This window comes from Taudactylus pleione, unplaced genomic scaffold (assembly GCF_031769625.1).
Source record: "Taudactylus pleione unplaced genomic scaffold, aTauple2 ptg000290l, whole genome shotgun sequence".
Classification (NCBI taxonomy): Eukaryota; Metazoa; Chordata; class Amphibia; order Anura; family Myobatrachidae; genus Taudactylus; species Taudactylus pleione.
Genome location: NW_028284692.1, coordinates 2,722,522 through 2,736,564, shown reverse-complemented (window position 1 = coordinate 2,736,564; position 14,043 = coordinate 2,722,522). Strand labels below are relative to the sequence as shown.

The following is a 14,043-nucleotide window of genomic DNA, read 5'->3' as shown; positions in this document are numbered from 1 at the left end:
ATATTTTATATTTTACTTTAATCACAAATTCATCATTTTAAAACTGAATTTTAAAATGTAAACCTTTACATGTCATTTTACTGCACACACAAAATCTAAATGTCTGAGTGTCTGTCTGTTCCTTCTCCTTCTCCTGTTTGTCTTACCTTAATCTCCCCTCTGATGTGTGCGGCTTGCATGTGATACTCTGGGCTGTGCCTGTTGTCGAACTGTAATGATGTACTATTTCAGGGAATGAGAAAATTAATCTAATGTGTATTTAATTAATTAGACAATTAGAAATGGGTTTGGTAGTATGACAAAGGTGTATTCGAATTTGTGGCCTAAAGAGAATTGTTCTCCCAACTGGAACCTGGGGGTAGCCTGTAAAAGGAAAAGTACTCTCCGACGCTGATAGGGATGCTTCTAAAATGTATTTAAAAAATACCCTAGAGATAGTGTCTATGACACTGTAATTCCCAGGTTCCCATGAATGTGAGTGATCTATGAGAGCGGTGTCTGTGACACTATGAAACTCAATAGGACAAATACCACAAGCTGGGTACACACTATGCAATATGTCATTCGTACAGCTGACGAACGGCAAATCGCTAAGTGCCACTGCCCGTGTGTACAAATGATATGTCTGTGAACGACGTTGCTCACAGACATATCAGGTCGGCCCTGTAGCAGAGCCGAAACTGATATATCTTGCAGTTAAATCGGTACACCTGCCTGAGTACACGGGCTACTCTCCAACCGCAGAAACCGCCGACACTGACATCACAACTGGGCAGGCAGATTTAAATACCCGCCCAGTTGTGATGTCTGTACAGACATACTGTGTCAAGCAATCGATTTGTAAGTGTGTATAGCTATCCATATTAGAGATGAGCGGGTTCAGTTCCCTGAGAGCCAAACCCACCCGAACTTAGGGGATTTCAGTCAGATCCGAGTCGACAGGTTTTCCCACCTGACTCGGATCTGAAAACGAGGCAAAACGTCATCATCCCGCTGTCTGATTCTCGCGGTTTTTGGATTCTATAAACCAAACAATTGACTGTCATACAATCCTTTGATTTGGCGAAAAAGTATAACCGCAAACACCCAGTTGCACAGCGGATACTGAAACCATAACAACTATGCTGGTATTAGATGTGCGTCCAGTATTCACCATTAATGCAGTGGGTTTTACACAGTTAATGGAGGTCGTGTGTCCCCGCTACCATGTCCCTTCTAGACTCCATTTCTCTAGAATAGCAATTCCCAATCTGTACAAGGACATTAAAAAAAACCTTATTAATGTCCTCCGAAATGCCGTTGTGCCACTGTCCACTTAACCACAGATATGTGGACAGGGCAAACTAAAGATTACATGGTTGTGACAGCCCACTGGGTAGGTGTATTGTCTCCAACAGTGCAAACAGCAGCAGCAGCTAACAAATGCCAGCTCATTCAGAGGCAGGCTACTCTGTGTATCACCGGTTTCACTAAGAGGCATACCGCTGAGAACGTCTTAGAGAAACTCAGGGAAATCATTACAAAATGGCTTACCACACTTGGACTCTCCTCGGGATTTGTGATTTCTGACAATGCCTGCAACATTGTGCGAGCATTACATGTGGGCGAATTTGAACACATACCAGCTTTTTGCTCACACAATGAATTTGGTAGTGCAATTTTTTTTTAAAAATGACAGGGGCATGCAGGAGATTCTCTTGGTGGCCTGAAAGATTCTGGACATTTTCGACATTCAGCAACTGCATGTCGAAGATTGCAGCACCAGCAAGAACTGTTGAATTTGCCCTGCCATCAGCTGAAGCAAGAGGTAGTAACTAGGTTGAATTCTACCCTCTATATAATTCAGCAGATGGAGGAGCAGAAAAAGGCCATCCAAGGCTACACTATGGCCTATGACATGGGGAAAGAAGTGGGAATGCACCTTAGTCAAGCGCAGTGGAGAATAATTTCCGTGTTGTGCAAGGTTCTCAAACCCTTTGAACTTGCCACACGTGAAGTTAGTTTAGACACTGCCAGCTTCAGTCAGGTCATTCCCCTAATTAGACTTTTGCAAAAGCAGCTGGAGAAACTGAAGGAGGAACTGAAATGGAGTGATTCCGCTAAGTATGTCGGACTTCATTCGCTTTGACAGAATCCAAGGGTCGTCAATCACTTGAAATCAGATCACTATATTTTGGCGACCATACTTGATCCTAGGTTTAAGTCATACCTTGTGTCTTTCTTTCCGACGGACATAAATCTGAAAAGATCCAAAGAGCTGGTGGTGAAAAAATTGTCAGCTCAAGCAGAATGTGACGCAGCAGCATCTCCTTCAGTTTCTACAGCTGCCAGGAAAAAACTATATTTTCCTAAGAGACCCACTGCTGGTGGTGATGCAGATCAGTCAGCAAAATCTAATGTCATCTGGTTGGGTCTGAAAGAACTTCCTACAATGAGTGACATGTCTACCGTGACTTTGTCTGATACGGTCACCATTCAGAGAATGTTGGATGACTATTTTAGGGATAGCATCCAAATAGGCATGTCACTCTGTCCCTTTCACTACTGGCAGGAAAAAGAGGCAATTTGGAGTCCCTTACACAACCTGGCTTTGCTGTACTTAAGTTGCCCACCCTCCAGTGTGTACTCTGAAAGAGTTTTCAGCTCAGCCGGGAACCTTGTCAGTGATCATCGTAGGAGGTTACTTCCCCAAAATGTGTAAAACATGATGTTCATCAAAATGAATTAAAAATTCCACGAGGAAGACCTTTACCAGCAATTAAGTCCAAAAAATACAGAAACGTCTGTAATGGTGGATTCCAACGGGGACAAATTCATATTGTGTGAAGAAGAGGAGGATGCACACACTGATGGGGATGATGATGACGACGACATCGAATCTAATGTATTGTAAAGCCAGTTTGTGTATGGGATCATTGCCACCAATGTCCACTGCGCATTGGCAGCTTGTTTTGTGGGGGGTCCAAACAAACCAATCATTTCAGCTGAAGTGATTGGTTTTTTAAACTGTGACTGTCCTGTTTCATATATACAACATAAGGGTGGGTTGGAGGGCCCAAGGACATTTCCAACTTGCAACTTTTTTCCTTTTCATTATGTGCTGGTTAAGGCATTGCTGTCTGACATTTTTAATGTTATGGTTTATGAATGTCCAGAAATTGTAATGGCCACAGACAGCATCTCCTGCATGCCCCTTTCATATTTTTTAAAGATAATTTTTAACCAACTGCTGCTTGTTGTGTCAACCCGACGGCACAAGTCGCACAACGGTGACATTCAGCCAAGGGTTATAAGCCCTTAAGGCTGCTACACGGCCCAAAGGCTGCATCCTGCTTCACGGCCCAAAGGCCACCTGTCGTGACTCCTCATCCTCCCTCAAGACTGTAATCTTGCCAAGAGTTCCAGGCCTCAAGGCTGTTGCAGGACTGATTCCTTCCTAATCATAGCTCTGTATTCCACTACTACTCAGTCCGGAGGCTGCTTCAACAATTAACCATCAACTATCAATTCTTCAGCCTGGGGCTGCACCAATTATCAATTCTTCAGCCAGGGGCTGCACCAATTATCAATTCTTCAGCCATGGGCTGCACCAATTTATCAATATCAACTCTTCTTACTTCAGCCAGTGGCTGCACCAATTATCAACTATCAATTCTTCAGCCAGTGGCTGTACCAATTATCAAGTATCAACTATTCTTACTTCAGCCAGTGGCTGCGCCAACTATCAATTCTTAATTCAGCCAGTGATTGTATCAATTATCAACTATCAATTCTTCAATGCTCAAGGGGTACCCCAACCATCCTCTTTGCACAGTCCTCAACTCTATTTATCACTCAGTTTTGAGCCAGCTAGCTGAATGCAACCTTTTTGCCCTTAACTAGATGAAAAACATCAATATTGTGAGCTGTGTGGTGGTCAAAATTGACTCTAAACTAGTGGAAATTAGTGTTATTGAGGTTAATAATAATAGTAGGAACAAAAAAAAAGGGCCATTTTATGTGCTTTTAGCTGTTTTTATATTTTTTCTTAAGAGAAAATCCAGATCCAAAACCAAAACCGAAAAACATAACCCAGAGGTGAGGTTTTGGCAAAACCAATCCAGAAAAAAAACCAGGGCAGATCTAGATCCAAAACCAAAACACGGGGGTCAGCGCACATCTCTAATCCAAATGGGCGCACGACCAGCCAAGTTTTAACCCAGCATTACTCACACAAAGTGAGCTATATGAAACAGGAATGTCCAATCATAGGGTAAAAGCTGAAGCAACAGTTTATTTATAATTAGTGTCAATCAAATATGCGATACCTGCATCGCTGAAGGGCGACTAACGCGCCGTCATGCAGGGTGGAGATGTATACAACACTTCTTAGGTTGGGGCTGCAGCGTCTATGTGACGGCCAGGAATAGCTGTAGGCAGAAGACCTCCACACAGGGAGCTGCCTCAAGTATGGGGGGGTGAGAGGACCTGTAACAGCTGTGCTTGCTGTGATCCTATGATGACGTGAGCTGGTGAGAGCTGTGGTCTGCATAGATGACGTCAACGTGTTTCATGTCCTTGGATTCAGAGACTTTCTCAGAGTGTTGAGAATTATTTTGTGCTATTTTGTGTTTGCAGAGTCTTAGCAGGACTCAATTAATTTGCAGCAGGTGTTTCTCATTGTATGATTTGGAATATAGCGCCTCGGTGTCATAGTAGTGATTTATCACTAAAATCTGCTCCGTGTTTCACTGCACCAGTCTGCTGCTTCTTCAGGCAGTGAAATAGTGAATTTAAGTGTAATTTAATTGAGGCACATAAATCTTACATTAAGTGGTATGGGAACATAACTTGGGATCATGAATTAGCTGAGGAGGTATGACTTGTGTGACAAAATGGTTATCAATGCTATGGAATAATGCACATCAAATGGATGTTTTTATCACACAAAATACAAATATGTATTTAGGTAATGAGACAGAATGCTGAATGAAGTGCACTTCCTGGATATGAGATGGGTCAGTGAAAGTACTTATAGCATCTTCCTGATGTACCTGCTGCATGAGGCACTGTGCCTAGTGCCCTTGCTTTCTCCTGTGCATGCACCATCTATCCCTGCCTTCATTAAATACACATCAGATGATTTTTCATATTCTATCAAAACTATTTTTATTAGCCTGTTAGTTGTAACAAATCATAGTGGTCTATTCATAAAAATGGTGATAAGGATGATTTCATTAATGCTGCATACTTTATTGATAAATCTCTCTATTGTCACCACACTGGTAAGGGTTAACTTCCACTTCAGCAGGAAAATCTCGGGATATGAAATGCTTGAGTTGACATGCTTGCTTGTACAGTGGAAATGAAAGCCTAGATTTGGGCTTTCAGTTTCACTAATTGAAAAAAAAAAAAATCAGCTTAAAAAAAACAAAGTTAGAAATTAGATGGAGAAAAAATCTAAATTAAAAATTCTAAATCTTTAAACACTAAAAAAATGCTTTATTCAAAGAATATAGGATTTGTTCAATGATCTGCTTCTGCTATTGCCATCTAGAGAACAATATGCTTGTTAAACAGATGTTTGCTAATAGGTTTCCCCATGACAAGACAATGAATTGATTAAAATCCTTATTGCAGTTGTCATAGGCAATGTCGCTTTTTGCTCTTTCCTAAATTGGCACCATAGTGTTGTGCCGTATCTTTCGTTTGCACGTAGACTAAGGAGCTTTATGGATACCACCAGCAAACAATGTTGTTCAGAGAGTAATGCTGGGTACTGTGCAATATGTCTTTTGCACAGCCCACAAATGATATATCGTTAAATGTGTCAGCTCTGATGTACAGACGATATGTCTGTGAATGACGCCGTTCACAAACATATCTTGTCGGCCATGCAGCGCGGCAGATGCAATATATTGTGTGGATCTGGCAATGTGTACTGGCGACCGACTTGTTACACTGTCATCACAACTGGGTGGGCAAATTTAAATGTCCAATGGATATAGACAAAGAGACTGCTCACTCTGGGATTGTGAGGGCCAGCTGCAGTTACCGTATGATGTGATCCAATCTCAAACAACACATATATAATAAACTTATTATATATATTACATTTAAATGCATGCCTAGCTGTGATGTCTGGCCATATACAGTCTTCAGCAACGATTTAAAGGAAACGTGAAAAGCTATTCATTTAACATGAGCACACATGCAGCAAGTTTCTCGCAAATCATTTTAGATAAGATCTTACAGTTCTCATTACATGGGGTGTTCACATTAATTGTATTGAAAAGATGTTTCATAAAATGATCACCCAAGTTTGAAAATTATGATCTCCCAAAAATGTTCAAGTGATCTCTTTTCCACGCATGCTGATTATATTACGTTAGTAAGATTTAGCTCGCTCTGTGTGTTTGCAAATTGTTGAATGCCAATAATTTGCGAAAAATTCAAAGCATTGTTGCTTTTGTGGGATCTCTGAGCTCAGTTTCAAACTGGTCTCTGCCTCCGCTTTTTTTGGAATTCGGTTTCTGTCTCATATCTGTTTGTTACTGTTGTGTTTCTCACTCCTCCTGATGTCTTTGCATCTCTCTCGTACACTTTCTCTCTTGCACATGCACTTTTAGGGGTATATTTACTAAAGTGCAGGTTTTTAGAAGTGGAGATTTTGCCAATAGCAACCAATCAGTTTCTACCTATTATCTTCTGGAAGGTGCTAGATAAATGTTAGAATCTGATTGGTTACCATGGCCAACATCTCCACTTCTATAGAGCCACACTTTAGTAAATATACCCCCCAGTCTTGGTGGAAAATGAAGACAAAATGGGCAAGAAGGTAGAGAAAGGAGGGGAGGTGGAGGACAGAATAGCTGGAATAGGAGGAAGACATAGGGATAAGATGTCATTGCGAATATACCTCTAATTGTGTTTTTTTTCTCTCTCTCTCCCCTCCCCCCGGGGCCAGATCATCCAGGCGACCCAGGCCTGGAGATGAGCTACAACATTTAGCAAAGCAAATGCACCACTTTAGAGTATTCCTCTGCTTCCATAAAGCTGGCCCATTGTCTGGGACTCATCAAAAATAAATTGTGCCGTAGATCAAAAGTGCTTCCCTTCCTTCTCTGGCCTGCCCTAATCTTCCACACAATAACTGCACATCTGTACATTCACAGTAGTTGACAAGGTCTTAAAATCACTAGCATACAACATGATATATTGAAGGGCTGAATAATGTGAGTAATAGAAAGTATAACTAATAATATTTTGCAGCTAGTTCCATTTTTATGTAATCTGTTTTTATTGCCAACGAAAACAGCACGGTACAGATATGGCCGCAACGGCCTACAGAAACATCAAATAAATTCAAATAACAATATGAATTCAATGGACAAATATAATCATGAGGCATGAAATGAAAGAACAAGAAAGAGTAAGTCTCAGATCGCATGGTTTTGTACGTGCTTTCAGATATTACTAAGTAAAATAAAATAAAAGTAAATATAATATTAGAAATCAAAATAACTAAGAAAATAAAATACCTAAAAATTAAGAAAGAAAATATTATATAAAGATAGCAAAAGAATGGGGAACATTAAAAGAGGATGTCGCTATATCCTAAGAGGCATTTAAGTATTTATTTTGTACTCAGTAGTCTCTTTAAAACTCAGCCAGCAATGCCAAGTGTCCGCAAATCCCAGGGGAGCTGATTTAGATAATGAGAGGTCTTCCATATACATATACTGGTCTATTCTTTGGAACCATCGAGATATGGGAGGACAAGTCGAAGACCTCCAATAACATGGTACAGTAGCCCTCGCAGCATTCATCAGATGACGCAACATGGATTTTTTATATATAGATAATGGAAGGTCAGACAAATTTAGCAACCAAAATTCAGGTTTATCAGATAAAGAAAGACCAGTGATCAATTCCGATAAGTGTCGAACCTTCCTCCAGAAGTCAGCTAACACTGGGCATTGCCACCAAATATGGAAAGGGGTGCCCACAGCCTGTTGACAACGCCAGCATAAATCAGATAAATTTGGAAACATCCGATGAATGTGAACAGGGCACCTATACCATCTACCCAAAATCTTATATTGGGTTTCTAGAACTTGGAGTGAAGAGGAACTAGCAAAAGTAAAATCAAATATTTGTGACCACTGATCCTCAGTTAGTTCCCTTCCTAGTTCACTATGCCAAGCAGAGACATAAGAAGGTAAAGATGGGTTAGAGTACTCAAGACACATTCGATATAAGGAAGAAATAAGGTGTCTTGGTGGATCTACTGCCATACATAAAACTTCAAACTTAGTTGGAGTCCAGCGAGGATCACTAGCCTTAAGAGAGTTAACATAGTGTCTTAATTGGAGATATACCCTGGTTCCATTTTTAAATATGCCACTGCTTATCCAGATTATGCAACATATATTTAATTTGTGTGTGACGGTCCTGAATCACAAAGTCCGCACACTTGTCCCCACAATTCTGCTGTATAACTCCGTAGCGGATGCAGTGGCTGTTTGTAGGAGAGGGGAAGAAGGTTGGGGCTGATCACACTCACTATGACAAGAACACACCTGTAATGTAACCATGCCCTCATTTTGGAGGATGCATGGCTGTGTAATGACTTGTGCTTTTCAAGTGTTGAGTAATGTACAATTATCAGGTTAATAGAGATGGATAAGTATTTAACATTCAAAGTTTATTTCCATACATACATGTTGAGGTGTAACAGTACTATAACATTTTAGATATGGGGTAGGAGTCCAAGCTTCAAGGGTAGACCAGTCATGGAACTGCCGCAAGTGCAAGTCACACATCAAGTTTCATAAAAAAGCATTTTAAATTTAAAGTAACTTTAACATTTTCATTAGTTTGTTTTGTGCTAATGTTAAGCAGAGCAGTAACTAGACTTTTTGGTGCCCTGTAGAAAATATACCCAAGCGCTTGAAAAACATAGTTACTGATGTATATGCAGCGGTAAATAAAAAAAGGGGCAAATTGCAACCCCACAAAAAACCACAGATGAAAACAAAAACCTAATATACAATTGTACCAAATATATAATAATAGAATGATGTATAAAATATGCACATGTATAACATAAAACACATAAATCACAAAAATATTATGCAGATGGAAATAAAAATATTAGACAATGGTGGATAAATGAGAAATAACAGTTGGAATGATGTCAGGAAAAGAGGGACATCACATGGTTAGTAGGTCCCAATTTGATAGTCTTCACTGACAATAATATAACAAGTGTATATCCCAAATCTTGGATCTAGGTTGATTTAGAAAAATAGCAGTGGTAGCAAATAAAAGTCAGCACTCTGTATTTCATATGTACTTGAATGCAATAGTTGAAAAAATTGTATCCATAATAATACCTGTATTGGTAATTAGTATCCGTATGTCCGTATCAGCTACAAGGTAATAATGTGCCGGGCTCAGTCAGTAGTGAAAGCCGCTGTGCTAACTGACAGCGGAGCGCCCCGTCTGTTGCTGCTATCTTGATCTCTAGCCGGAGTAAGGCAATAGGTGTCCCCAGCATATCATAGCAAGGCTGGCATGTGGAATCCGGTTACCGGCTCTAGTACTCACTGGTGTGTGAGAGAGCCGTCCGTGGATAGAATGTCTGAAAGAACACTGGGGGTGAATGTCCACGGTGTGGAAGGCGCGGCCACGTCTTACAGATAATTCACCACACACAAGTGGATGGGAGCAGCAGGTGCACAGTAATAGCGGAGGTGGCTGATGGTAACGGAACCAATATCCAGGCAAAGCAATTGGGAACAGCGACGCATTTCATCCCGATCTCGGGACTTTTTCAAGCTTTTTTTTTTGGTGCCCTGTGCAAGAATGATAATAAACAGAAATTTGACAGGCCCAAACAGCGTCCCCTGACCTGTGGTGCCCTGTGCAATGGCACCGGCTGCACTACCCTAGCTACGGCCCTGCTGTCAAGTGTCGTTATCTATGATGCAGCAAATGGTTTACTTTTCTTTCTCTATTTTCCACCACAGAGGAGAAATACACAGCAGAAGTAGATTCCTGGACAACAGCAGAACAATTGCCAGGCTGGTTACTGCAGTCCAAGTGAGCATATGCTTTACAAATTACAGCACGTGTGGTTGTGGGCACGTTTACATGTAATAGATCATTTTAGAAAACTAAAGAATGTCAATGTTACTGTATGTCTTCTGAAATTTATTTGGGCTTCAACTCACACAGAAACATCCAGACTTATTGATAATTATATTGATCATTGAAATCTTGTGATGATTGTCCAGTTTCTGAGCTTACTCATTGCAATTTTTTGTGTTTTGTATTTTTCTATGTTTAAAAAATTTCTAAATAAAGAGGTGTTGGTGATAGCACCCGTGGTTGGACTATCTCCATTCTGGATAGCGATCAGTGGTATGACCTTTCAGGAGACGATTTCTTGATGGATGTGATTGCCGTGGTGGAAGACGGAGCTCCTACTGATAGTTTTGAATCTTCCGATTTTCCCTTTGGAGATAACGGAGGGATTCCACAGCCTCCTCTTGACTTTGCACCACAGCTCCCTTCTGGTCTTCCCTCTTTCCCTGCACCTGGACTACCTCCGGATCTCTCATCATTCCCACCTGCGCCTCCACCTGTTCCTCCTCCTTTTGAAAGGTGAGGAATTTTTACAGAGGGAGCTGTGAACTACAGAAATATATTTTTATTTAGGAATTTATCTGTTTGATGTAGTAGTAAAAGAAAAATAAATATAGGGTACATTATAGTTTAGTGATCAAAGCAGTAACTATAGAGGATGATTATGATTCTCAATGATAATGATTCAACGCTTAAGATTGGATGATGAAAATGAATATTGATTTGTGATGACAAGTTTGCAGGGCTTTAATAATGATCAATAGAAGGATGAGGTCTTAATAATTAGCTGCGTCCACGTGAACATAAGGAGAACATAAAAAAAAATGCACACAGATGGTGCCCTGGTTGGAATGAAAATCATGCCACAGTGCAGTAAGGCTGCAATGCTAACCATTGATCCCATTGGTAGACCATATGATTCCATTTCCTCTTTGTATGGCAATACATGTAGTTTGCAGTGTTTTTCTTGCATATTAAATTACAGTATAACTGAGAGGACTCAACCTTTTTAAAAAATTTAGACAATCTCTTTCTTCCTGTTGGGTAAGTTAGTCACATAGGACACGTGGTGAAAAACAGGCAAGGCTCGACCACATCTGCTAATTTACCATCAAGTGACACAACTCACACATACTAATTATTATACTTATTACTAGGCTGACCCAGCCAATCCATCGACTCTTCTGCTTCATTTACCTCATGAACCTCATTTACCGTGGGGGTGGGGGAAGGCGAGTTACTGTACTAGCTTTACCATTATAGCTATTTAAACATGGAAATGTTTATACACTATATAGACAAAAGTGACAGCAAATAGATCTACGAGAATTTATTGACATCAGTACTTTGTAGTAATCACTGCACGTGGTGGACCTATAGATACCCTTTTTGGCAAACTATCCACAAGTTCCTGGATAACAGCAGGCGGTATGTTTTCCCATTCCATCTAAAGTACAGTGACCAACTGTGACACTGAAGAAGGTCAAGTTGGCCTAGAACGCACCCGTTGCTCCAATTCATCCCAGAGGTTCTCAATGGGATTATGATCTGGACTATGGGCTGGCCAGTCCACCTGGTTTACAGAATTTTCTGTATACCAGTCCAGGGTCGCTCTGTAAACATGACAGGTGGTATTGTCATCCTGATAAAAACATTTGTTGTTTCTGTAGAACTGCAAGTGCATTGGCCTCCCTACGAAGTGTTCTTGATGAAGTATTAGTGGCCATTTGGAACTCATGTGCAATGGTATGCAGTTCACTTGCACGGGGGTATCCAATCACTTTTGGCTACATAGTGTATTAAACCCTGTGTTGTCAATTTTTCCACAGCTGCTGGATTTTGGGGTCTGGTCCCTGCTAGCTAGATGTTCATGGAAATTTTCTCTACTTCCAATAATTTCTTTAAATGTTATCTATCACTAATTGTTTGTGTTTATCTGCAGTTTAGACCTGATATTGTAACACAAATAGTAGTAAGTTTTTCTAAAGCTTTGTGTCCCCATCTTTCCTATTAGAGTTAGAGAAGTGGAGATGGCCAGGTTTGATTTTGAGTGAAGCACTTTAAAATCTAGGCTGTATTCCAACTTCCTATCCTGCAACTTTTTTGTTTAAATGCAGCAGGAAGTAAGTAGATATGGACCAGTTTTTGCGTTCTCACTCATTAATAATTTTTGAGGTATGATGTGACTAGATTTGTCATATTTTCCTTGTTATCTACCAAGCATCACACTGGGCTACATACTGTATTGCCATACTTACCTACTCTTCTGAAATGTCAGGATCCCCCTGGATTCCTGGAGTCTAGACAACACTCCTACGCCCCGTCCTCTTCTGTAGCAAACTGGGCAGGGCCTTGGTGACACGATTCATGGCACCACGGTCCCTAGTCCTAGTTGCCCCTGGGACCTTCCCCTTAAAGATCTCTTGGAGTGGAGTCCCACAAAGATGGCTGAAGTAGATTTTCAGGTAATACTATTTTGTAGACAATCTTGCGACTTTTAGCACTGCGCATGCTCCGGACACAAGCTTTCACATATATGGAAGATTCAAAGTCGACTTGTGGCTGAAAGGCCCTAATAGGTTGATAAAGGTGTGTCCACACGAAGGCTGTCAAATGTGCACTGATAATGCTGATGCCTACTTAACCAAGCATATAAAAAGGAGCAGAGCAGTCACTTAGATGCATACAATTCTGCATGAGGGCAAATATTCAAATTTAGTTCCATTCACTCAGTGCGAATGTCATTACGGCCGAGATGCATGCAACTCTGCATCCATCCCAAAGTCAGCAAATATGTATACTGGTGCACAGCTTCACATGGGAAAGTTAATAAATAACAACGCAACCAGAAAATAAATATTGATACACGAGTAATATATTCAGCACAGTCCCCATCTACTGGACTAATTTGAGTAAAAAAAAAATGTTAATATACTATCTTTGTTTGATATATACTGTGTTCCTTGTTTTGAAGAACAAAAGTGATATGTGCGCTGATCCCATTGAAAGACACATGTACAAAAAGTGAGAGTGATAATATGTTTAGGTGTATTTGTATAGTTCCATATGATGTCTGGGCATGCTGGAGGTTTGGATGAGTTTAAAGATATTTGGTGACATCCATTCAGAATTGTGTTTATGGTTCTGTTTTTACAATGCATTCAATTTTTGTTGGATTCAATCCTAAATTATTCTGGTTACAGAACAAATATTCCAATCCCACCGGCCCCACCCATGCAGGCGCCTCCTCTGCCACATGAAACACAGGACCAAGATGAAATGTACTCCTTTCCCTATAACAGAGGTAATGTGAAAATGTTTGCAGTTGGTATGTAATGGTGTATTTTTGCCATTTTTAATGTTAATCTTAATTACTGTCACTTGAATATCATTAAAACACAAACAACCACTATGTTTGCAGTGGGTGGTGGTCCCCAAAGAGCAAGAAACCATTTGGATCAACTCTTCCAACCAGTGTTGTCTTCAGTGAGTAAATCATCGTTCAGTTATATTTCCTATACATTTTTATCTCCATCCTGAACAATTCTCTTTCTCACACTTGGCACATCTATCTTCTCATCACTTGTCTGCTCCATGCAGGATTTAGAGAGGTCTGAAAACCTCAACCAGCGCATGAAAGGTGGTGGTGGCATTGGACCCACACGGCAGAATACATTTCCCTCCCCAGGTGAGAGATTAAGGCCCATATTCAATTAGAAACAAAAAGCCAAGATCCTCAAAAAGTATAGCCGATTGCGACTTTTCACCTGTCGGAAACTTATCTCCGTATTCAATTCCATCCGCTTTTCTCCTTTGCGGAAAGTCAATTCGATGTAATATGCAAAAAAGATTCGCCTTTGAAAATAGTGCAAACTTTTTGTTTTGGGGTGCAAAGGTGGGGAAACCACTCAG

General features: G+C 40.5%; 1 protein-coding gene across 1 annotated transcript in view; it reads left to right on the top strand.

Annotated features, from left to right (window-relative positions):
• Window positions 1-14,043, top strand: part of MYO15B (myosin XVB) — a 96,300-nt gene that overhangs the window by 12,301 nt on the left and 69,956 nt on the right. Inside the window, exons 9-13 of the mRNA XM_088482689.1 lie at window positions 10,014-10,086; window positions 10,351-10,650; window positions 13,335-13,435; window positions 13,553-13,617; window positions 13,732-13,819. Of these exons, the coding sequence (XP_088338815.1) occupies window positions 10,014-10,086; window positions 10,351-10,650; window positions 13,335-13,435; window positions 13,553-13,617; window positions 13,732-13,819 (627 nt within the window). The remainder of the gene's footprint in view (window positions 1-10,013; window positions 10,087-10,350; window positions 10,651-13,334; window positions 13,436-13,552; window positions 13,618-13,731; window positions 13,820-14,043) is intronic.